At 38.3% G+C, this 27,091-nt stretch overlaps 1 protein-coding gene across 9 annotated transcripts in view; it reads right to left on the bottom strand.

Moving 5' to 3' along the window:
* The window catches only part of ttll7 (tubulin tyrosine ligase-like family, member 7), a 190,734-nt gene that overhangs the window by 106,818 nt on the left and 56,825 nt on the right, over positions 1-27,091 (bottom strand). For all 9 annotated transcript variants that reach the window (XR_009063739.1, XR_009063741.1, XR_009063738.1 and 6 more), the window contains exons 10-12: positions 24,805-24,899; positions 11,974-12,121; positions 8,314-8,387 (exon numbers count right to left, since the gene is read on the bottom strand). Coding sequence is in view for 4 of the 9 variants with exons in the window: in XM_057840102.1 (XP_057696085.1) it covers positions 8,314-8,387; positions 11,974-12,121; positions 24,805-24,899 (317 nt within the window). In the remaining 5 variants the exon portion in view is untranslated. The remainder of the gene's footprint in view (positions 1-8,313; positions 8,388-11,973; positions 12,122-24,804; positions 24,900-27,091) is intronic.

Raw genomic sequence — 27,091 nt, 5'->3', positions numbered from 1 at the left:
ACCTTTTGTTGACTTCTGATATGGTGACCTTGGAACGAGTTTGCCGCCTTGCCGTTTTGATTGCTGTCGACACTAATAAATTGTCAACTTGTTCTCGGTGAGCCTTCTTTAAACCTTTCAAAATGGAGTCAGTACAAAGGGTTAAGACTAAGGTGAACGCATCTTCTGGCCGTATTGCCGGGGTCCCGCTGGCCCGGGTCGTAGGAGCTGCGCCAGCATGGGTCCAGCGGTTCGGCTGGCGCGATTCCGGCAGTCTGGCTACAAGGTCAAATTCCTTCAATCCTTCATCGTATGAAGGGGTGGCGCTACAGTACATTCGTATGTGCATGCTTGCAGATACAAACAACTACAAAAGTATGCTTTCCGAACGGAATGCTGATATGGGCGATAGGCACTTGCCAAAGGTAGTAAAGACCTTTTAAGGGCTGCTGTACATCCGCTTTCTTCTTAAAATAGGAGAAGATGGGGCTTTATCGTACAACAATGAAAAATAGATACATTCACGCGTGGGACAAGAGCACTCCTTCTTCCTTGATGCGGCTACGTCAGAAAGACGGGTGGTCTGTCGTCTCGCAAGTTGCCACTGGACCTGTTCGCACTGAGCTGTTGCAAGTGTGAAAAGGTTCTTGGACCGACATTAGTACTTTGCTTTTGTGCACAGTGTGCATGCGACAATAAAGTATTGAAGGACCGTGCACTAGCATCTAAATAGCTAGCTTCACCTCATTGAATGGTTCATCTTCTGCCTTATTAAATATTCTGGCCACTGCACTCCTAAAAAAATATTTGCATAATATTAACACGTATTTTTGGCTATCTATCAAGGCTTTGTGTTTTCCTTTCTCTATAAATACATTTAAAACTGTGTCTTTTATAGCGGTGAATAGAAACTAAAATCTGTCAGAGGCCAGTGCTGTAGTTATGGCTTCTCAAAGAGCTCCATAAATCACAAGTGAACAGCAAAAGGCCACCACGTCAATAGTGGGTGTAAAGAGCTGTGATGCACCTTTTCTCAAATGGACTTTTTATCACAATGACCCTGCAATACTTTTGATATAAAAGCTGACATTATCCGCTTGCAATTTTACTCAATTATATAGATCGTATTTATATCAAACTATTCATTTAAGTAAAGACTTTCTTTTAGGTACATGTCTATATTACAAGCACAATCGCTCGTCCTCAGCGTGAGGGAGTTGCACATGTAATAGACAAATGCAATAAAAAGCAGAAATGAAACTCCAGTTTTGTGCCAGACACAATTTCAATGCAAAAGAATCTTCAAGCAGAATTTTACAAGTTGATATCTTTGCAAATGATGAGACATGTGCTGATAACCGGTACAAGGTATACCGTGGTATGAAAACGTCAAGGTTTCAAAACCGCAAAAAAATTCTGCCATACCGTCCCTAATATTAGGTATTTTTTATATCCCAAAAGTGCATGGACAAATCCCACGCTTGCAGCTGTGAGGCTCAACCCTCCCACACCGGTTGTTGCTTAGTGTCAGTGAGTCAGCTGTGCTACAGGATGGCTGTAGAAGGTGAAAACTGAACTTTTTCCTCCATCGAAGAAAACGAAATCGCTGGTATGGGAATACTTCGGCTACAGAAAAGTTAAAGACGGCCGCAGCTTAGAGGCAGGCTGCCGACATGTAAAAATGTTTGCGGAGGGTGGCTGCCGAGGAGGCAATACCTCCAATACGATTTCGCATTTATACAAAATTAAAGGTAACAAACAATGTCATGAACGTTTCCCACCAGCTATGAGAGTTAACTCCAGTGTGTTAAGTGTCTCTAGCGGTGGTAAACATGTGTTTTTTTTTCTCTCTAGCAACTGTCTGTGTTAAGAAAGAGTGTGTGTATAATGTAAACATGTCACAAGTCATACACATGCGCTTTTTATGTAAAATAATTCAATTATTTTGTTCCGATGGTTACAATGTTGAGATGTGGCTGCTGGTTTAGGCTCACCTAAAGGACTGCATTTATTTTAATTTTATTTAGAATATTTTGAAAAATAAAAATCCTATTCAATGGAAAAAAAAGTTTTTTTAAACCCATATATCTCAAAGTAACACCTTTTAGAGCTGTAATTGCAATACCATGATACCGTGAAACCGTGATATTTTGGCTTAAGGTTATCACACTGTCAGATTATCATACCAACACATGCCTACAAATGACAATAAAAAATATGGGGATTACTTATCTTTACTTAGGATGATATGGGGGAAATAGTTCAAATGATCTACAACTGCCTGGGTCTCCCTAAACCTTTAATCAGCCCAGAGACATTATAGATCGATGCATATTCATCCATAGAATATGCCAACCAAATTTTATTCAATTCCATCCACGAAGAACAGAGTAGTAGTCTTTGTAGTTACGGTCCTCTCCGATAAAAAGGCAAGGCAAATGTATTTGTCTAGCACAGGGATGCCCAAACCGGTCCTCAAGGGCCACTGTGGGTCATGGTTTCCATTACTACCGACAGAGCGCAGACCGTTTAACCAATGAGGTTTCTGATAAAACAAGCAGCACCTGACTACAATCAACTGATTACACTTGTAAGATACCAGATTCTTGCAAAGGTGTCATGCTGTTTTGTTGGAAAGAAATCCAGCACCCACTGCAGTCCGGTGTGGAATATTTTGGGGACCCCTGGTCTAGCACAGTTCAACACAAGTTCACTTAAAATGCTTTACATCATCTTAAAATCAGTAAGACACAATTAAGAAACACTCATAACAACATAAATAAAAAGAAATCAAACAGTAAAAACGAGGATTAGGGCCAGTAAGGGAATAAAAACGAGAAAAACAACAACAACAAAAAATTTAAAAAGTCATTCATAAGTCACATTAAAATTAGCGGGACAGAGCTAAAAACAAAACAAAGCACGAAATAGGAAATAATAAAAATAAACAAATAAATAAATGGATAAAACGCAAAAGTCATAAAATTTCATATTTGAACATTACAGATAGTATGACTACTCTGTTGTAAACAATAGTGTTGTCAGCCCTGATTTAAAGGAGCACTGCACAGCAATGTAGTATACTGCTCACAAAAATTAAACACTTTGTTCCTTTAATTTTTGTGAGCTGTTTATATGCTTGCTCATTATATTATACGTACATATACATATACGTACATACACATATACATATACATACATACACACATACATATACATACATACACACACACACACACACACACACATATATATACATATATATGTATATATATATATGCTGTACATATTACCGCATTTTTTGGACTATAAGTTGCAGTTTTTTTCATTTTGGCTGGGGGTGCAACTTATACTCAGGAGCGACTTATGTGTGAAATTATTAACACATTATGATATCATTTCACATGTTATGTTGGTATTTTGGAGTGACACTGAAGGTTTGGTAAACTTGTTACAGCTACATAATAGCTATGGCCACGTTCGCGTTCTGCCTTTGGCAATGTGTGTTCAATTGTATTATTGACTTTTTTATATTGAAATGCATGCTTTTAGTTTGTGGCGCTTTCACGCCCACGTGGGGGCGCACTTGCACTTGTTTACGTGAAGAAGAGCGGTCACACACCAGAAGAAGACTGACAACTACGTAGCTCTGACTGATTGGGCAAGTTAGCGAGAGAGAAACACGGCTGCGGACCTATTTTCATTGTTTATGCTTTTAAAATATCTCTACATAGGCAACGCCTGTGTGTATCATCTTTTCTGATGTTGTTGTGTGTTTTCCACCCGCGATCGGACACTTAGAGCCAGTTGTGTGGTTGTTAGAATGATGCGCTAATGCTAGCGAACGCATGCGAACCGTTTGTGCCATGTCATTGCTGTAAAAGCACCTAATTATCATTTATTTACGTCGATGCGAACCTGTTTGGTATCGAGGACGAAATTGATTCAGCAAATTATATGGACGTCCAACATCGTCATTTGGGAGTTTAGCCCGCTGAATAGCCAGCACCGAGCCGTAGCGTCCTGGTGAGGAAAGTATATTCGCATTTCATTGTTCATGCACTGTACACTGTACACTTATTCAGCATGTTGTTCTCTATTGTATTTTTATATTAAATTGCCTTTCAAGATGACGTGTCTGTTTTATGTGTTGGATTTTATCAAGTAAATTTCCCCCAAAAATGCAACTTATACTCCGGAGCGACTTGTATACGTTTTTTTTCTCTTCGTTGGGCATTTTATGGCTAGTGCGACTTATACTCAGGTGCGACTTGTAGACAGAAATATACGGTACTTATTATATTTACTTGCAGACAATTCTATGTTCTGTTTGTCAAGCTTGTATGAATCTGTTTTGTGAACATTGTTATTTCTGTGTTGTATTTGAATGCTTTACTTGAAACACAGGTGCAGGAGAATGACAGTGTGCTCAGTGAAGTAGCTGATCGCTTTTTCCAAGCATTCGACGCATTTGAAATCAAATCCTGAGAAAGCAACAACGAAAGCCTAATGTTGTTCCTTGGGATGATACAATATCATTGCTCAGCCTTGTTTTAAGAACACGAAAAATAAGACTCTACCACTACCTACCCTACACTGGTTTGACAACCATAAAGGGGAATGTCTGACTCATTGATTTAAAAGTGTGTCTCTCATTTGGGTTAACACACAGTCATTTTTGTGGTTTAATTTTCCTTCTGCATGTTAAAATACTCCAATTCACTCACCTCTACACTTAGATGGGATGGGCCAACCCCTCTGCTGGCTGAGCGGACAGCGGAGGCTGATGAGGCCTCTCGTCAAACAGCTCCGAGTCTCAAAAGGTGAGCTATAAGTCAGGCTCCATGCAATCCACAACGGGCAAACCACTGATGCCCGCCGAATTGAAGCATATAATTGCGACGTATGTCTGAAGTGTCCAAGATCAATGTGTTAATGTATGCTCAGCTCATTAGGAGTGTCAGGAGAGCCAGCCAATTCCACACAAGATATCGGTGTTGGGGGATAGCCAGATGAGCTCATCAAAAGAGCCAGATTTGGCTCACGAGCTATACATTCCCGACCCTACCCTGGTCTTGTGGTCTGTATACCTGGCAACCAGGCCAGGGTGTACTCCGCTTCTTTCGCTAACTCATCTGGGATAAGATCCAGCAGACCTGTATCCCTCAGTGAGGATAAGCAGTATCGAAAGAGGATGTATTGTTCATGGATCCATGCCAGTGATGTAGAGTGATAGGAAAACATTTTATTTGCAAAAAACAACAAATGCCATTTTGGGAGGGGGGGCTGATGCTTGCAACTAACTGTACTTTTTCATGAGGCTTTTTAAGCACTAAAATCTGTTTTTGTGCTACATCCGATATACTGTATCCTGTTTTAATCCATGTCAAGGTTCCTGTTTTGTGGCAGGAGCCAACAAACGCCACAGGTGCTTCCAAGCAAAAGCCGTCAACTCCTCACAGCCAATTTGCGCAGAATCCTCATTTGTCCAGCCTTATTTATGAGCCTTTTTGTAAGTATTTTGATAACCCCCTTTACACATGTCTATTCTAGGGCTCATTTAAAATGCTGTAACTTGCGCACTTGCACATGTATGTTTATGATGTAACTTATTTATTTAGCACACTTGATAACATTGAGAGTCCAACTGAATTTAAAAGAGGGTTTATTCACCGCCACAAAAGCTTTGGGAGAAAAATATTTTAAGGGTGCAAAATTTGGCAGACCACCAGCAATGAGCACTGCCTGCCTGCCGGGGTCGCAGCAGAACGACGAGCCGAAACTTGATCGGCCCTGAGGGCTGGCTGATCGGTGAAGACAATCAACCCTGCCGCCGTGTGTGACATGAGTCGGGGTAGTTTTGTATGATTTTTCATTTTCGAATGGCGAGAAAAAGACTTGGAAAAGCCACTTGGTTCGGGTTTGCATGTCGCCGAGCTGTCACGCTTCCTGTTTTTTTTTTATGGTCTTTCCACCGTCTCCGAAGCCGGGGCAGGGAAATATCAAAAGCCGGTCTAACTCCGTTGGCATAAAATACAGTTCGGGAGGTTTAAGAAGTCGGCAGTTTAGACCATTATGCATTTCTAATTTTTCATATTCCATTTAGCACAAGACTTATTTGTCATGACCATAACATAATTGGGGGAAAATACTTAGATAAAAAGAATATCCTGTAAAAATATTGGAGGAGAGAGATTAAAACAATGATTACATTTTGCTGCTCTCTGTCGTATTTTCCTCGCTTTGAATCTTCTCCCTCAATGGGGTGGATTCTAAATCAGCTGAAATCGTTACTCTGCCTACGTCATGGGTGTCCAAACCTGTCTGCAAAGGCCGTTGTGGGTCCTGGTTTTGGTTCCTACCAATTGAGCACAGAAAGTTTAACCAATGCAGTTTGTGCTAAAACAAGCAGCACCTGACTGCAATCAACTGATTACACTTGTGAGACACCAGATTGGTGAAAAGATGTCATCTTGTTTTGTAGGAATGAAATCCAGCACCCACTGCGGCCCTATGTGGAATAGTTTGGACACCACTGGCCTACGTCATCACCCAGTGCACTGAAATAAGATTGAAAAAGAGGGGGTCGTTTTATATTCGCTAGACGTTATACCCATTCACGACGCTAGATATCATTGAAGCGATGTTCTGTCATGACGGATCTCAGCTACTCTCCCCATTCACTAGACGCTAGATGGTGCCAGATATCATTGAAGTGATGTTCTGTCACGACAGATCTCAACTACTCTCAAATTTAACCAGTTTGCATTATTTTATTGCAATGTTTATCCTTATTCAGATTTGTTTCAAGACTACAGTTACAGTTATACTTCACTTTGATGGTTAATGCAGTATTGCAGTTTTGTTGTTTTATCACAATAGATTGGTTTATTTACATTTCAAAAACCAGAAGCCATTCATTTACGAATGTGATCGCACTTTAGTTTACATATTTAAATGTTCAGATATTAAGATCTGAATGAGGCAAAATAACATGCTTTTTCTCTCAAATATATTGTTATGATCATTTGTTTCAGATGTACTGTAATTATTTTCAGTATAAAAATTAATTTGGTGTTCAAAAAGTCTTTTTTCAAACTTGAGTCTTGAAAAAGAGGGGGTCGTCTTATAATCAGGGCCGTTTTATATTCGGGCCAATACGGTATTATATTATTATTCTGATTTTTATTCAGAATTTATTTGTTTTGCTCTTTGTAATTGCTGTTTGCGATAGTAACAGCAGTATTAATTAAGGATTTAGTGTAGGTTTTTGGGCTGTGGAACGAATTAATGGAATTATAATGTATTCTTATGGGAAAATCCTGCTTGACATAAGACCATTTCGACTTATAAACAAGGTCCTGGAAAGAATTCGTATGTAGAGGTATCATTGTAATACTTAAACAGGCCCAGAATTCACACTGAAAAAATGCATTATGCTGTGACTATTTTTTTGGTGTGTGTAAGTTTAATAACTACATGGCTAAGGCTGCACTCGACTGTTCTTAACTTACCCTTATTGTGTTGTCTGCTTAAGATCATTTGTGTACAGAAGAGGCCATGTTTGCACTACAGAGGCCTTAGATCTAATTAGTGGTGATAAAGGAGAGAGAATACATTAGACTTCAAGGATCAAAATATTGGGCAACAATTAATTGCTGTGACGAATTTAGTTCCATAACTAGACGAAAACTTTTCAAAGAAGCCACGTAATTAAAGTTTACTGAAAGATGGCATTGTGTTTCAAATTATAATACCTTGAATGTTGGCACTTTTAGGCCACCGAACATGACACGACTTAATGAAATAAACTTAGGCTTTCACTTAAATGTAGTGAAAATGTTGCTGAAAGAACAGACCGGGTGAAATAAAGACACACGGGCAAAAAGACTTTACAAGGACAAAGCTGTAAATCAGAACTTTTTGTTGAGTCACATTAAGAGGTGGATATGATCCATCTGTGAGGTAACTGTGGCGCTGGCACTCTTTCTACCAAGGTCTCAAGTAGTTAGCAAAGAATATAACACAAATAGGGAGGGGGCTGACTTGCAGCTAAAAGATAAAGCAAATATACCAAGTCCTTTTTTTGAGTTGGAAAGTAAAGAACTTGCCGTTAATTGAGTGATTTCCTTTTCCACCTTACATAACATGTTAACTTGTACAAATGCTGTTTAATTCTTGTGCGTAAGTACAAACTATTCTGTATGCTCACCCTGGCACAGCATGTTTTCTCTTTGAGGAAATCAAAGAAATCAGATGGCCTCATAATAATAAGTAGAGCAGACATTAGTATTATGATAAATGCTCCTGGAAGGCAAGGTCTTCTTTCCTTACCTGTAATTGCCCAGGTTTTGTTTTTCATGCGCTTCTCTGCAGATTTGCTTTCGGACTTGTGCCAGTCGTTCTTTCTAGGAGAAGTAAAACCAAAAAGCAATATTAATTCAAGGTGAAATTACACTTCATATAATAAGTCACCTATAAACAGGTATGAGGTTTCTTTACTTATGAAAATTGTTTAGTGTGAGACTGTGCGTGGCTGTGTGTGCACGCCATGAGTCAGGAAAAAGCTAGTGCAGCTATTAACGTTAGCATACTGTTATCAATAGTTTACTCAGATTAACGACACTGACAAATTAACTTCATAGCCACGTTAATACAGTTTGTCATAAACCAATAAGTTTGTAAATCAAACAAGAATTCAGCAAGTTAAGAGTATTTTAGTTAAGAAAATCACTTTCCTTACGTCTGCTACAATAAAGCTGATGCAGATGGCCGCCAGTTTATTATGCTGCCAACTCTGCCTTCAGACATCTAGCCTTACATAAGCATACCTGTCAAGGTGTACGGTTTCGGCGTCATTTGTACAAGTGAGCACTGATTTTTAAATGTGTACGTCGTACATTCAAAATCTGTACGTTTTTCGTGCATTACGGTTTTTTTCTCCGTTCGGATTTTGTCACAGTTTCGGCAATGAGACAATGTGCGTTACATGCGTTACATTTAGGGGTGTAAATGTACACAAAAATCTCGGTTCGGTACGCACCTCGGTTTTGAGGTCACGGTTCGGTTCATTTTCGGTACAGTAAGAAAATAGAATGCAAAATATAAATGTGCTAGTTGTTTATTACACACCTTTGTGCTTTCAAAAATAGGAACATTAGCCTATATGAAGCTAGAATTCTGCTAAAAAATATAGCGGGTATTTAAAGATAATCCAACAAAAATTTGCCTTTCAGACCCCGCGTATTGGTCAGCTTTCTTTCTGAAAGAAAGAAGAAAAAAGACGTCCTGTGCTAAAGAGAAAAACAATCCCAATGACAAAGATTTTAACATGTATTTTACAAATGAAACGCCTCAATGAATATTTTTTTTTCCTTATGAATGGTTTTCAAAAGCTTTATTGGTGGATTTTCTCAACTTAAAGCACCACACAGAAATTAATAAATTTAATTGTGTAAGCAGGATCTGTGTATTATTCTTATCATTTAATTACAGGTGTTTTAGCTCATTTCAATTTATTTTATTTAAATGGGCTATCATTTATTTTATTATGTGTTTATATTTTACAAATGTGATGTAGTATTAATTTGTATTGTTTATTTTATGTTGTATAACTTAAGTTCCTATGTGAATATTAGTTCCTACTTGTTTTGTTATGGTAGGAGGGTTTTGTATTGAACATGGGGCCGTGTTGGTTATTATTATAGCAGAGAAGACAGCAGTAAATCAAAAAAGACAAGTCAACTGTGCCCCGATCTACCACTCAAGAGATCTGATGGACTCAAAAAGTGGGTTACGATTGCATATTAGTTTGAAAATCGACCGGATCCACCGTATTTTTACACGAGTGACTTCCGGTCTGCCTGATCCTAGCTACCGGTAGTAGTATTGACGCAGGAGGGTCGTGTCTTGCGTCAAATAATAAACTCTGCCGTTCTTTTCGCGTGCGCCACTTCTGGGACACGTCTAACACGCGGCCACACTACGACTGCTGTGCATTGGCTGATTGACTTTAACGCCCGCGTTTCACTGCTTTCTCGCGGCAGCCACGTTGTCGCGCCGTTGACATTTCTGGGTTATGCTGTCCTACCGTGTTGGTCCTCATTATAGTAGAGAAGACGGAGTAAATATAATCTACACAAAGAAACTCTAACCTGATCGATTCACAGCCTCGAAAAGTAAGGGTTACATTACGTCAGAAACTCGTTCGGTACGCCTCAGTTCCAAACAGAGCACCACGTACCGAAACGGTCAATACAAATACATCTACCGTTACACCCTTAGTTACGTTGGCTGAATGATGCGAGAAAAGTCGGACAAACGGAGAGAGAAGAGTGTTTGTTGTGATGCTGTAGCAAACGCGATGCTAGGCTAGGTGGCTCCAATATTTCCTGACTGTAGCAGACAGCCTACAATGTACGCCTAGATATCACATGCATGTAGAACTACATGCGAAATGACAGACTCGGCGGCGTTGGAAAACAGCTGCCATTTTGAAGCAGTAGAATTCTCAGAAAGGCTTTGTTGTAGTGAACCTTCCTAGCTAACCTAAGTAACTTTTTATCTAAAGTACTCCTAAATCGGCAACATCTTGACTTGAATCTATCTTTAAATGATGAAACAGTTTTAAAACTTTCACATGTCGAAAGAAGACAGAAGGGAACTAATGCAAAAACGGGAGCAATTTTAACAACTTTAACGGTTGATTCACAACTTTAAATGAATTCCAAACATAGCAAAGGTTACTTTGTTTTTTTTTTTTTTTTTTTTTTTTTTTTTTTTAAATGAAAAAAACAACATGAGAGGTAACACCAGTTACTTTGCCAAGTAACTAATTACTCTTACATTCATGTAACTGAGTTACTAAACATTTTGGGAGAAGTAATTTGTAAATGTAATCAATTACTTTTTAAAAATAAGATTAACAACACTGGTCATAAAGATGAAGGCTGCGAAATGAAAAGTGTCGAAAGCGGAGATTTTATTCTGCCATTTTGTTGCCGAACACAATTTGCCCGCAACTATTGCTGATCACTTCTCAGAATTAGAGAAAAGAAATGTTCCCTGACTCAAAGATTGCATCGGTAAGTTAATTTTATCAATTGACCTTTTTAATTTATAACTGGACACACTAACGAACTACCTTCAAGTCAAACTGAATTGCGAGCTGAAGTGCCATGAAGTGCAGCTATCAAAAGACATGTTAGAAATTTCCAAAAGTGCTACATACAATTATAGCAAAAGTCACTTTTAAATTTTAGTAATCATGATGTAGCTGAAGATATTGTTCTTTGATTGCACCAGGTTATATGTTACAATATTACCAATAAATTCATATTATTTCAAAAATTTAGTTTTATTTTTGTTTCATATTGCACGCGTGTTATGTTATTTTTTGAGCATAGAGCATGAGAATGGCCTGAAATCTATGAGAAACACGCTCAATGCGTGTGTTTTAAGAACCCTGAAGTATTATTATGAATCAGGGAGGAGTCATAGCGAAAACTAAATGACCTGTACATTCAATAGACCGACAGCTGAATGCGAACTTTAAACATCTTTTGCTTTTTGAAAACAGGACACACTTTTGTACAGTACGTCACACAGATTACGGCTCGGGCTCATTCAAATGCAAATCAAACAGCATGGAGGGGCTAAGTAATAATGGCTATAGATGAGAATAGCTCCATGACTGAAATATAATTAAATGATGTACCCTTGGAAAGATTGGGCTTTCAGCAGCTACAAAATATGACTTTTAATTGTGAAAAGCTTATGGGTGTAATGACTGGTTATGCATTGCAACGTGTTTGATTCATGGCACTGATAAAAGTAAGTGTGAAAGAGCAGGAATCTGCATCTTAAACAGTTTTGAATTGCTTTCTATACTTTCTGGACCATAGTTGCTTGGCAAATGTTTCACATTAGTCGGTGGCCGACAAAACAGAAGCAATAAGTAATATCACTTGATGCTACTGTATGTTTGTAACTCACAAGCTCTTCTCGCCTTCGCTCCAAGGTGTGACGCTGTCTTTCCCAGTCTGAGGAGGCAGCAGACAGTTTCTTTACAGATCCATGCCCGTAGAGTCGCCTCTGTGCCTCGGCTTTTTGTTGTGCCAGATTGCGTTTCTTGTCACTGGCTCTATATCAACATGAACAAATATAACCACAATGCAATATTGATCCAAAAAAAAAAAAAAAAAGACGTGGACAGAACCAGTGCAGACAATCCATTGAAAAAAAAAATTCTGCAAGGGCACATGCTAATCTTTGATGCAATTCGTATTTTCATTTAATTTCAAAATGATATATAATTTGAGTAAATTCCTTCCTTGGTCAGGCAATGGCATATTTTGATTATAGATACAAGCAAACTGGCAGCCATGTTTTAACATTCTTTTCTCTCATAAAAATGTAAAAGTGCATTATTCAATCTTTACTACAATGACAACAGTGGAATTGAAAGGTGTCAAAAAGGTGCCACACAACTAAATTAGTCACACTAGTGCAGTGTTTTTCAACCAGTGTGCCGCAGCACACTAGTGTTCCGTGAGAGATTGTCAGGTGTGCCGCAAAAAATTATCCAATATCGCTTTTTTTTTGTTTTGTTTTTTTTTGTTTTTTGAGTTGCAGAAGGAAGGACTGGGTAGAAGGTTTCGGTTGTGTTCAAATGATCGAGGTATTCCTCGTGCCGCGTTCAAGAACTGCTCGAATTTTTAGCCACCTTGCTGTCCGCGACAATCTGGACCCCAGCACGTCTACTGTATATCATTGGATTAGACTCGTCAAGTGTCGATATTCACGAAAGTGTCCTTTCCATATGTGACGACTGTCAATCCTCCCCCTGTGTCTTATTCCAACACATTCTCGAGGACAGCAAGGTAACCAATGGCTAGAAATCCGAGCATTTCGTGAATGCGACGCAAGCAACTCTCCAACAGCACCATGGTGCCAAGCAAGCTTAAACGTCATCTCCAAGCGAAACACCCACCGCTTCAAAAGAAGTCGATGGACTATTTTGTTTGCCTTCGTAAAAACACAGAAACAGGCATCTTTTTTGAGAAAAACTACAAAGGTAAACGAGAAAGCCATCAAAGCCAGTTACCTTGTTGCTGAACTTTGCTAAATAGGGAATGGGACGTACTACGTCATTGTTTGGACGCGCCTCCATGCTGGCAATATGATTCACTTCCGGGCCGGCAGACTCAATGCGGATTGTAACGTGTGGTCGTGCTAAGCTAACTCTTTCGGTGTTTTAGAAAGAAATTGTGGGTGTGTATTGTTGTGTTACGGGGTGCAACAGCTTCTCCTACGACTAAAAAAAGGGCGAGGAAAACTGGACTCACTTCTCACCGTTTTCCTGCATGGAGGACCAAATATCAGATCACGAAGGCACGCCGGATGGCTGGGTTGCAGCGGTTCGTCGGAAAAGCATTTCTTTTGATCATATTTCTGCTGGAATGAGAGCGTGTTCCCGTCATCTCGACTCTTGTAAGTTGAACGATTTATCCGTTTTGGTTTCAATACGTTTTTTAAATTTTTTTTACCGTTGTGTAAATCTGCCTCGGTAGCAATGCTAACCTACTCCTCCTCCTCCTCACCTACCTGTTGTGTTACTAGGAAAACCTGCATATGAAATGCTGACAACACATCCCGATTGGTCACCATATCTCTTCTTGGGTTATTCTGAGGTCAAGCGCACCACATCGGAGCGTTATGAGAGGTTGGAAAGGCGAAGAGTGCACGCTGAAACTTCAGTTTGCTCTGCTCTTACAAACACGATCCCAAGTGTTGTTGTGAAAAGTCAATAAAATATGAATACCAAAACATGACTTGAACAACTTCTTGACAAACTGTAACTGCTTGTTGTTTACTTCAGGTCTTCATAATAAACAGGTGTAATAATTACAAAGTCAGGTGACTTAATTTTGTTATTCTATTTGGAATATGCATTGACAATTTTTGGACAGTGTTGTAGACAAGAACTGGGACTGATAAGTTGCAATAGATTTATTACAAGTAATGCAATTCCTCCAATACGATATTTGAATTGACAGTTTAAAATCTTTAAATTAGTGCAAACAAGGCCCACCCACTGACGGTGGCAGCAAATATTATATAATTATAAGTAATACACAAATACAAGATCACAATAAACGTGTCTTTGTCAAAGCAGTTTAAAACACTATTTACTGGCCTTGGGTAAATTGCCAGACAGGATAAATATGTGCTTTAAAGTTCTTGCATTTCCATTTTAAGTATTGCAAGTACTAGTCTCCAACACAGTATTTGAACTGACAGTTTAAAATCCTTTTAGTACAAAATGGCCCACACTCTGGCAGGGGGCAGCAAATATTATAATACATAATACATTATGAAAAGCTATATACTATATAAATACAAGATCACAACAAAACCTGTATTTTTTCAAAGCAGTTAAAAATATCCAGTGGCCTTAGGTAAATAAAGGTGTATAAATATGTACTTTACAGTTCTTGCATTTCTATTTTAGGTATTGCAACTTTTCCAACACTATTTGAATTGACAGTCAAGTCTCCATAAGTGCAAATAAGAATATTATAATTTAAAAATAATAATAGAATATATAAATTCAACATTACAATGAAACGTGTCTTTGTCAAAGTGGTTTTAAAAAAAAATTTTAAAAAAATACGTCACTGGCCATAGTTAAATAGCCAGGCAGAATAAATATGTGCATTAAAGTTCTTGCATTTTCACAAGTTAAAAGCCCGCAGTTCATCGACGAGAAGGGCAGACCCAGATGGCGTCTGCTGCAGGGGCTTGTTTGAGTCCGACACAGGACAAATGGAACCACTCCATTGAACAAATTTTCTTTGTCAAATGATCCAAGAAGAGAGATGGTGACCAATCGGGATGTGTTGTCAGCAGGTTTACCTAGGAACACAACAGGTAGGTGAGTCGTAGTAGGCGAGCATTGCTACCGAGGCAGATTTACACAACGGTGTAAAAAAACAAAAACGTATTGAAACCAAAAGTGGATAAAGCGTTCAACTTACAAGAGTAGAGATGACAGGAACACACTCTCATTCCAGAAGAAATATGATCATAAATGCTTTTCCGACGAACCGCTGCAATCCAGCCATCCGTCGTACCTTCGTGATCTGATATTTGGTCCTCCATGCAGGAAAACGATGAAAAGTGAGTCCATTTTTCCTAACCCCTTTTTTTGTCGTAGGAGACGCTGTTGCACCCGGTAACGCAACAATATGCACCCATATTTTCTTTCTAAAACACCGAAAGAGTTAGCTTAGCACTACCACACGTTACAATCCGCATTGACTCTGCCGACCCGGAAGTGAATCATATTGCCAGCATGGAGGCGCGTCCAAACAATGACGTAGTACAGTGGTACCTCTACATACGAAGTTAATCCGTTCCAGGACCTTGTTTGTAAGTCGAAATGGTCGTATGTCGAGCAGGATTTTCCCATAGGAATACATTATAATTCCATTAATTCGTTCCACAGCCCAAAAACCTGCACTAAATCCTTAAAAAATACTGCTGGTGCTATTACAAATAGCAATTACACGTAGCAAAACAAATAAATTATAAATCAAAATTGGAATAATATAATAAAAATAATAATAATAATTCCTGTAATAGTGTAACGAATCGGGTTCTAATAAGACGGACGTTTTTTTGTGTACCTGAACGCACCGCGGTGCTGACGTGCCTGGACCGGTGAGCTTGAGTTTCACTTTCACTTTGAATGTTCTCTTGAGAACACCGTCAGTTGCGGCAGACAGCAGGCGTTTTGTGTTGAATAAGTTGTGAAAGAAATGATGAAAACGTGGCGAAGCTGGCGATTTCTTTGGAGATGTTACCACAATAAGAATTGTCAGCTTAACTTATAAAGACTGGCGAACGATGGTCGGAGGAGGACCGTGGAGATGTAATGTTGAGCCATTTCACGGATGCCCACCCCACGCTCATATTTTTCTGTCATTTGCATCTTCATTTAGAAGGTAAGCATCAACTTTTTCCTTGTTTCACCACCTGTACCAACCTTTTCTGAAACCTGTGTTGATTTGTCACACAAGAAAATCCGCCGTGCATTCGTCTGCGGTGCTGCCATTGTCGTCGTATTTCGAGCATGTCGTCGGATGTAGAAACAAATGGCGAGTTAAATTTTACGTCGGATGTCGAAAAGTTCGTGTGTCGAAGCGATCGTATGTAGAGGTACCACTGTACGTCCCATTCCCTATTAAAAAATTCCCACAATGTGGCAGAGAAATTAATATTACCTGCCTGCAAAGTAATTGTCAGCAAGATGCTCAGCCCTGATGCGGTTAAAGACATTGCTAAAGTCCCGCTGTCTGATAAGTCTGAGCTTTTCAAGCCTAAGTGCTATAAAAAAAAAAAAAAAATTTAAACAGACAAAGAGCTGTTGAAGAAGAGCTTCGTGTCCGTCTTTCTTCACTTTCAGCCAGGATATCGTCTTTGTGTTCATCTAAACAGGCTCACAATGAGTTAGAGTAAATATTGAGAAATTATTGGATATTTAAATATACTGTACAGGAAGTAATTTTGGAACATTTTTGGTTTGTGGTGGCCGCGACATTTTTTCCTATGTAAAAACATGCCGTGACTCAGAAAAGGTTAAAAAAACATTGCACTAGTGTACAAATAAGAACCACTGCTGTCACTCAAGTGTAAAAACTGCTCTAAAGAATTATTAAAATACCATGATAGCGACAAAAAGTCAATTATTTTGTGGGTGCTGTACAGAGGTATTGTGACGAGAATCTTACTTCTTTAAATTGGAGACAAATTCACATTTTTCTCGCATTAGTCTTCTATACTCATGTAAGGGTCAATGTTTCTGGCTGTGTAACCAAAAAGTTTAAAATAAAATAAAAAAGTGTACAGATTACAATTGCCAACTGTAATTAAAAAAATAAATAAATATCCATGTTTTTAAAAACATTTATTATTATTGATAATAATAATTATTTATAAAGCGGCATGGAAAATGAATGAATGAATGAATTATTACTATTATCGTTATTATTATTTATTTATTCATTCATCTTCTGTAATGCTTATCCTCACGATGGTTGCAGGTTGCTGACGCCATTCGCAGTAAACTGTGGGCAGGAGGCGGGGTACACCGTGAACTGATTGCCAGCCAATAGAGACAAACTTTCACACTCACAATCACACCTACGGAGAGTGTTCAGTCAGCCTACAACGCATATTTTTGGGATGTAGGAGGAAGCTGGAATACATAGAGGAAACCCAGGAAAACACAGGAGAACATGCAAACTCCATATAGGAATGAAGCCTAGGTGGGAAGGATTAGTACTGTGAACTGTGAAGCAGATGTTCTAACCACTCAACCAGCTTTATTCTTATTATTACTAGTAGATAACTGTTAAAGTAGTCAAAACCAGCGGAATAGTTCATTCTGAGTGTTGTCAACTAACGCTTGCTCAAAACATTTGCACTGTAAATTGAACTGAATTTGCCCTCTGATCATCACTACAGAGATGTAAGAACACAAAAAAGTACTTTGCCAAACAGCTAATACCGATTAAATATCTAGCCCAAACAGAAATAACACCACTAACAAAAGATAAACATGACCAGACATCTAGAACGACTGTTGCTTGTCTAACGAAAGGGTAATTCATTTTAGTCAATTGCTGGCCCTTTAAATTGTATATTGAGTACCAGTGGGGACAGAGGAATATCAATGTTCATGCCCAGCCAGGTCTGCATTGATCGCAAGCGAATACAGTTGGTGTTACGAGTGGAATCGGTCCCACAAGCCCTCCCTTTGTGGGAAGTGAAGCCTTTACTTTATAGCATTGAATGAAGGTGAATAGAACAAAGACCACAGTCACTTCAGCATGGACATGAACATGTACTTAAGTGGAAAGAGCCCTCCTCCTCCCACCACCTTTTAATTCCTGCTGGAATTCATTTGTCATAAAATAATCACACTCTTCGTATGATATGCCTACCTAATGTACGGGTATTTATAATCAATAATATAAGTATGATATTTTCTGCACAGTACCAGTAATTTGAATTAGGCTTTTTTCCCTTCTAAATATTATTTTCCTTCTGTCATTTGTTGCGTTTTTATACTGTGTTTTACCATTTCAGAACCCTTGAACATATGCTTCTGTCCACATGAGTTGCATCGGTCCTTGCAAGTGTCACATGGTGGAAGAATACTTGTATTATTTCTGTTTTTTTCCTTGGTTTTGTGTATTGATTAATTGAATGCATTTGTTTTGTATTGTTTTAGTTTGTTTAGTATTCATTGCTTCCAGTATCAATCGACACCAATCCATCACAACCTTTAACAGACAGATCTCTTTAACTGATCTCTCATAGGGAGGGATCAGTGTAGCCGGTTCTGATCTCCGCCGGTGATGCGATCAATCCCCCTTGACTCAAACCGCGCCGACAGAGAGCACGATAACCAGCAGGCTAAAAGCCCGGGCTAGCAGTCCTGGCCGGTTGCCTCTTGAAGGTATTGAGGGAGGGCTCCTTGGCATTTAATGCACCTGCTTGCACCAGTTCATCAGCTCAAAATGTTCCCACATGGGAGAAAACGCAGGTTCCTTAGGAAAATAGCAGTTTTACTCACAAACCAGATCACCGAAACAAACCCACAAAGTGTGAGCGGCTCAATGGCTGTATTTATATGTTCATGAATCCCGACAATTATCAGACCACTCCCTGATCCCCCGAAGCTTCGACCTTCATCAATGAAGTCATTCGCCTTTAAGTGCATGTGACATGACAAAAAAATCTTAAATAGAATTTTTTATTGGAATTAAAATCCTATTTTGAGATGATTAGACTATATACAACTATTTGGCAAAGCGCAGGTGACGGGAAATGAGTCTATAAATCTGCCGTTTAGCTCCTCCTGTTTTTTATACGAATACGAATTAATCTGCAAAATTAGCTGAATCCACAGTCCTTCTGCATACAATAGTATGGCTGTATAGTGGGGAGTATTTCATTCATTGATGTCACATTCGCCTTCTTCCTCAACCCGAGAGTCTAGCCGGAAGTCATTAATTTTCATGACACGGGATTCAAAAAGTTGAATGAATTCAACCCCTGGCAAAAAGTAGGGAATTATCAGTCTCGGACGAGCACTTACTGAGACATTTTATCATGTAGAACAAACTCAGATAAAAAGCTTAAAAGAATAATGAATTTGTTCTTCAGAAACACTAAAAGAAATGAATAAAATACATTGTGGTGGTCACTAAATGTAACTTTTATAGAGCAAGTGCAGGGAAATATATATGGAATAACTCCATTCTGAGGGAAAAAAAATATGGAATCATGAGAAACAAAGATATAACAATCAAAACATCTCTAGTACAGTGGTACCTCTACATACGAATTTAATTCGTTCCAGGACCTTGTTTGTAAGTCGAAATGGTCGTATGTCGAGCAGGATTTTCCCATAGGAATACATTATAATTCCATTAATTCGTTCCAAAGCCTAAAAACATACACTAAATTCTTAATAAATACTGCTGGCACTGTTACAAATGGCAATTAAACATAGAAAAACAAATAAGTTATAAATAAATAATTCAGAATAATATAATAATAAGAAGAATAATTAATCATTATTCATGTAAATAATGTAACGAATCGGATTCTAATATGGCGGACACTTTTTACTGTCCCTGAACGCACCGCGAAGGTGACGTCTCAGTGAGATAGGTCGGTGCGGTAGAGATAATACTTTCGTTTTCTTGAGAGCGGTCAACTGCTTAAGACAATGGGCGTTTTGTGTTGGATAAGTTCTTAAATAAATGATAAAAACGTGACGAAGCTGGCGATTTCCTTGGCAATGTTACCACAATAATAATTGTCACCTTAACTTATAAATAGTGGCGAACAGTGGTCGGAAGAGGACCATGGAGCTGTATTGTTGAGCCAGTTCAGGGACGCGCACCCCAAGCTCATATTTTTCTATAACTTGCATCTTCATTTCAAAGGTAAGCATCACTTTTTTCCTTGTTTCTCCAACTGTATCAACTTTTTTTGAAAACTGTGTTGATTTCTCACACAAGAAAATCCACCGTGCGTTCGTTTGCAGTGCTGTCATGTCGTCGTATTTCGAGCAACTCGTCGGATGTAGAAACAAATGGCGGCTCAAATTTTACGTCGGATGTCGAAAAGATCGTGTGTCGAAGTGATCGTATGTAGAGGTACCACTGTATTTAGTAGCACCACCTCTGGCTTTTGTGACAGCTTGCAGTCTATGAGGCATGGACTTGATGAGTATTCTTCATCATTTTGGTGCAAATTCCCTTTGATTACAGTTGCCAGATTATCCTTGCAGGTCAGAGCCTTGCTATGGACCAATTTTTTTCAATTTCGACCGCAGGTTTTCAAGAGGGTTGAGACCAAAGTTATTTGCAGGCCATGACAGTGACTGGATGAGTCTTTCTCCAAGGAATGCTTTAACAGTTTTAGCTCTGTGCCGTGATGAATTGTCATCTTGAAAAATGACAAACATGTTTTAAATTTAACTGTTGAAGAGTTGATGCAGCTCCATCAACTCTTCAACAGTCAAACCCGGTCTGTCACAGTGCACTACGTTTCTTCACCAATGACAATGTCTACACTCATCATTGTACCCTTTATCAAAACGTTGGTTGGTCCTCACTACAGTCAAGAAGAAATATCCATATCATGTTATTCATCTATAAGGCTTTAATGTGCAACCTTCCGAACTACCTCACATCTCTCCTGTGATTCAAATCCAGTAACTACAAAACACGATCATCCAACAACTTCACCCTAAACATTCCATTCATTCACACTAATGTTGGCAGAACTGGCTTTAGCTACTATGCTCCTCTTAAATGGAACGATTGCAAACTACTCTTAAATTACAGTCAATCATTCATCTTGGTGATTTTAAATTTCTTTTGTCTGATGTTTTTACTAATTATTTTAACTGTTTCCGTTAGTGTATTTTGTGTTGTTTGATATTTGTGAACGTTTCTTTGTGCTCAGGCCTCTCTTGTAAAAGAGATATCAATCTCAATGAGACTGCCTGATAAAATAAAGATAAAATAAAAATAAAATAAAATAAAAAATTGAAAGGATAAGAAAGCTGTCTAAAACTTCAATGTAAACTTGTGCATTTATTGACGATTTAACCACAGCCATCTCCTCAGTTCCTTTGCCTGACATGCATTCCCATATCATCAAGGACCGAGGGAATTTTGATGTTTTCTTCAGGCAGTCCACTGGAACAGCACCAAACAAAAGTTCCAGCATCATCACCTTGTCCAATGCAGATTCTTGACTCTTGACAACTTGTCCAATGCAGATTCTTGACAAGGTGATATTGCTGGAACTGAAGCTGCACTTGCTCTATAAAAGTAACATTTACGGACCATCACAATGTTTATTCATTTCTTTTAGTGTTTCTGAACGCTAAAGAATTGCACTTTTGAAATGATTCATTATCACACGCACTTTAAAGACCATGCACACTGATACGCGCTCCACTCAATACTTCCGGGATTTCTCGACCCACACTCCAAATCCTTGACAGAGTAAGACTCATCACCTCAGCATTGCAGCACTGGACTAGGCCTTGTTGTAAGCAGAGAGTGTCACAGTGTAAAACAATAACAGCAGCAGGGCAAAAGAGCCCTGCTTATGCTGTGTCGCTGCGTTTATGTAAAAAGAAGAATGATGATAAGGAGGAGCACTGTGATATGGCGACCATTGCTGTTGAGCCGCAAACTGGTTTTCAAGTTTTTGTCGACGCACGCCTTGCCCCAGTGGTGAGAACAACGGGAGCTGTAGCCCCAGGTTATCAGACTGGACTTCACTATGGCAACAACCACTCCCAGCGCACCTTCTTTTAGGGACCATTCATTTTAGCAAAGACTGATTTTTCGCTTATTAGTGGTTTTATAGATTTATATTTTTATCATAGACCTTTTTAACCTTTTTAGTACTGGTCTTATGTCCAGTACAGGACAGTAGGCTGTAAAGGTGGAAATGTTTGTGCACCTAACGATTCGATTACGATTACGATTCAGAGGCTCCGATTCGATTTTAAATCAATTATTGATGCACCGCAAACCCCCCCCCCCCCCACCCCACCCCGCTTTTAATTTTTTGTACACTAGTTCCAAAATTGTTCAATAATCCTCTCAGGCTAAACAAACTACTATTTCAGTATGAAGTTAACCGTTAAAAACAGTAAATAAAATACTCAAGTCCCCATTCTGTATCGGCAGTTTTAACTACATTCAATTAATTTATTGTTGTGAATCAACCATTAAAATTGTTAAAATTGCTCCCGTTATTCCATAATTTCCCTTCTGTCTACTTTCGAAAGTTTTAAAACTGTTTCATCATTTAAAGATAGATTCAAGTCAAGATTTTGCCGATTTGGTTTTTTTTTTGTTTTTGTTTTTTTTTTTAGATAATTTAGTAATTAGGTTCGCTACAACAGAGCCTTCTAGAGAAGTTTACTGCTTTAAGATGGCGCCTGTTTACTAGCGTGAAAAAGTCTGTCTTTTCGCATCTAGTTTTTGGTATATGATCTAACACTGCCGTCGGCTGTCATTTCAAATCTAGTTCTAGATATATGTGATATCTACCATAGCCGTATGTTGCCGTATGTTTGTAGCAACTAGCAACTGGGCGCTGTTGGTAGCGGCTGACGGTCGCAGTCAGGTATTATTGTTTTTTTTTTTTGTTTTTTTTTTATCTAGTGGCATGAGTTGAACATGATATTTACTCTCGGTCCATTCCTCATTGCGTCCTGAAGACCGCGCTGACTGTGTTTTATTTCCGCTTTATCTGGTATGATTCAATAATCGGAATTTGGATGTTTGTGAATCGTTCTTGAATCTTCCATGGCCGAATCGCGAATAATCTAAGTATCGGAAATTTCACACGCCTCTAGTAGGCTACAGTACAGTATAGTCGAATAAATGTTGTAAGTTGTAAAAGGCCCCTTTCGTTCCTTGATCACACGGTGTTGCTCTCCACCCGGTAATTCAAAACACACCAATCCTGATTTTGCGATTACAGTATTTGGGTTTTTCATTCATCACACTCACCCCATTCACCTGCGATACAAGCATGAAAGTCTAAAACTTTAAAAATTCCAAAACAATGGGACGTTTGTTCTGACATAGTCTACTTGTCCACAATTTCGTTGAAAATTGATCAGTTTATGGACATAAAGCTAAAAGGTTTTTCTCTACAGCAAGCGCCCAGTGAAAAACATTGATGTATTAAAACATACAGTATATGGTGGAAAACACAGACAAGGCTGAAAAAGCAGTTTCTGCTCTTGCACCCCTCTTTAAAATAAACTGCTGTATTTTAAGCCAAAAGAACTGTTGTGGTTGATAGAACAATATGTCTATATGCTGCAATAGCAGATTCATGGCGCACTAAGCCCACGAACTGTTTTTAATCTGTCTGTTTTACCCTGGAAACCACCGTTTACAGACGTCGCACCACCGCTTTTGTTTCAACCTAGCCATAAAAAGAAGGTAAGTAATTATTTATTATTCGAAATGTCTGTCATTTTTAGCTTAGAGTCATTAATTGATGTCTAATATTTAGTTTAAAAAAAAAAACGACTTTAAAAAAATCAGTCACTCGCATAAGCTTTTAAACAAATTACATCACAATGAAAAAATTGGCGTCACAGATATCTACCTCATAACTATCGCCGAATTGTATTTTTTTGTTACTGTCGCATTTCCCCCGATATATTAGATTATAGATAAGTGATCCAAAGAAAAATTGAAAAATAACGTTTAAAAGGGTAAATATATGAAAAACAAAATCTTGACCACTCCTTGTTGTCTGCGATTTCTGCATCGCGACCCTTGTTATATTACCATGTTTGACCCATAAAATCCCCCAAAAATCCGGCTGTGGCCATTCACAGCTGTGTCTTGACACTCTGTGATACATGCTACATGGAGTTTTTGGATCGAAAAGAGGTAAGTACGCGATAATATCTCGTTAAAATCATGGCGTCTTTAATTCTGCTAACTCATGCTCTCTCCTACAGTTAGGGTTTCGCTGTTTATTTTATTTTATTTATTTATTTATTTTTATGCCCTGCTGTTCAAAATTTTTCATCCCCCAGAACATTGAGATTCTAACCTTTCCAATGATGTATCACACATGGATACGACAATTTTGAAATTTGGACAAATTGGGGGTCTCAGAGCGAAACTTCAAGTCACCTGGGTGTTTTCCGCTATATATATACTGGTAAAAAGAACAAACATTGGAGTGATCTTTCAGATATGTTCAGAGATTGAACTGAGCATGAGTAGATATTTTTACATACAGTTGGGTGTTGAGTGATTGCTATTTTCAGCCACCAAGCTACGTTAAGATTTCATGTCAAACATTTTCGACTGTCCCCTCAGAGCCACCAAAGAAACGTGTGGGCCTAAAAGTACAAAATGATACAAAATCAATGGCACAGTTTTGTACCGTAGCCATTATCATGCTTTATTACCACCCCAGGAATAAATGCACACATTAAGTATACAAGTGCACCAGTTGTTTTATCTTAAAAATAAATTAATGATGATTTTTCATCCTTAAGTATCAGCCAGAGAGAAAGCTGAAATGGATTGTGAAGTCAGAAATATCAGATAAAGCTTTTGCTAAATAAAGAACACCAGACTACTGAATCTCTAAATCCTCCAAAGTAAAAGTTTTGACATCTGCTTTGCACATGAAGCAAAACAGAACACTATAGTGAACTGTGTCGGAGAGCACTACCTAATGTTGAGCAGCTTCAGAGCGTTGAGTAAAACTCCTCTCTTTATGTCAAAATCGATCTTCTGATCCGTCCCATAGCTTGGAGCTCGATTGATCTGTAAGACAAAGAAGAGAATTTTTTTTTTTTCTACTTCACCTACCTTTTTCATCCAGGTCATTGTAATTATCACCTATTGCTTTTATGCAAATTAAATAGCCAGACCTTCTCGCCAATTACAAAGAGACTTGGAAAAGAGAATAAACTTTTCTGATGAAAATAAAACAAGAGTAAGATGGATAGGATAAGTGTGATATCTTTTCTTGAGCCTAATCGTTAAAAACAGGGTAGGCAATGCCAAAATAAAGTAAAATCTCTAAATACAACATGCAGCCATGAAACACAATTATTAATCATCATTCTTGTAACTGTTGCATGAGACCAGAAACAAAATTTCTTTTACTCATAATATCCAACCAAAGTATTTTTCTTAGAGCCAATACAAAAAAAAAACACAAGACAACATAGCCAGTGATGCTGTGGCACACCAGTGTGCTGCGAGAGCGTTTTGGATACTGTGGAAAATTAGCCAATTTTGCTTGATTTGCCAGTGATGTTTCGTGACAGGCAAAAAAAAGTAAATGGCAGGAGGCACAATAAACCTTTATTGTGTTCAGTTAAATAGGCCTTGATTTCACAGTTAATTTTTAGTTAATTAGAAAAAATAGGAATCTTTTATTGATCCTCCATTGGGGAAATTTGGGTATTGCAGTAGCAAAAACATATATATACACATACACATATATGGGCTGTCAAACGATTAAAATTTTTAATCGAGTTAATTACAGCTTAAAAATTAATCGTAATTAATCGCAATTAATCGCAATGCAAACCATCTATAAAATATGCTATATTTTTCTGTAAATTATTGTTGGAATGGAAAGATAAGACACAAGATGGATATATACATTCAACATACGGTACATAAGTATTTGTTTATCATAACAAAAAATCAACAAGATGGCATTAACATTATTAACATTCTGTTAATGCGATCCATGGATAGAAAGACTTGTAGTTCTTAAAAGATAAATGTTAGTACAAGTTATAGAAATGTTATATTAAAACCCCTCTTAATGTTTTCGTCTTAATAAAATTTGTAAATTTTCAATCAAAAAATAAACTAGTAGCCCGCCATTGTTGATGTCAATAATTACTTACACAATGCTCATGGGTGCTGAAGCCTATAAAATCAGTCGCACCCAAGCGCCAGCAGAGGGCGGCAAAACTCCACAAAACACAATTAACATGTGGTGATTTCACTGTACTGTCATTTAAATCTGTCTGAGAGGGGCATGTGCGTTAATTGTGTCAAATATTTTAACGTGATTAATTTAAAAAATTAATTACCGCCCGTTAACTCGATAATTTTGACAGCCCTAATATATAATAATTATATACACTGCTGGCCAATAGTATTGACACCCCTGTAGTTCTGTCAGATAATGCTCAATTTCTCCCATAAAATGATTGCAAATACAAATGATTTCGTAGTAATATATTCATTTATTTTGCTTGCAATGATAAAACACAAAAGAGAATGAAAAAAAATTAAATCATTATCATTTTACACAAAATTCCAAAAATGGGCCAGACAAAAGTATTGGCACCTTCAGCCTAATACTTGGTAACACAACCTTTAGACGAAATAACTGTGAACAACCGCTTCCGGTATCCATCAATGAGTTTCCTAGGCCAACTGCTCCAAGTCTCTGAGGTTCGAAGGGTGCCTTCTCGCAAGTGCTATTTTCAAAACTCTCCACAGGTGTTCTACAAGATTCAGGTCTGGACTCATTGCTGGCCACTTTAGAAGTCTCCAGTGCTTTCTCTCAAACCATTTTCTAGTGATTTTTGAAGTGTGTTTTGGGTCATTAACCTGCAGGAAGACATTTGACCTCTGAGGGAGACCCAGCTTTCTCACATTATGCTGCAAAATTTGTTAGCAGTCTTCAGACTTCATAATGCCATACACGCAGTCAAGCCGTCCAGTGCCAGAGGCAGCAAAGCAACCCCAAAACATCAGGGAACCTCCGCTATGTTTGACTGTGGGGACAGTGTTCTTTTCTTTGAAGGCCTGTTTTTTTTTCCTGTAAACTCTATGTTGATGCCTTTTCCCAAAAAGCTCTACTTTTGTCTCATCCGACCAGAGAACATTCTTAGTTTTGGCAAACTCCAGCCTGGCTTTTTTATATCTCTGGTTCAGAAGTAGGGTCTTCCTGGGTATCTAACCATAGAGTCCCTTTCCATTCA

Source organism: Corythoichthys intestinalis, chromosome 7, assembly GCF_030265065.1.
Source record: "Corythoichthys intestinalis isolate RoL2023-P3 chromosome 7, ASM3026506v1, whole genome shotgun sequence".
Taxonomy (NCBI): Eukaryota; Metazoa; Chordata; class Actinopteri; order Syngnathiformes; family Syngnathidae; genus Corythoichthys; species Corythoichthys intestinalis.
The sequence above is the reverse complement of the archived record's forward strand: the minus strand, read 5'-3'. Positions and strand labels throughout refer to the sequence as shown.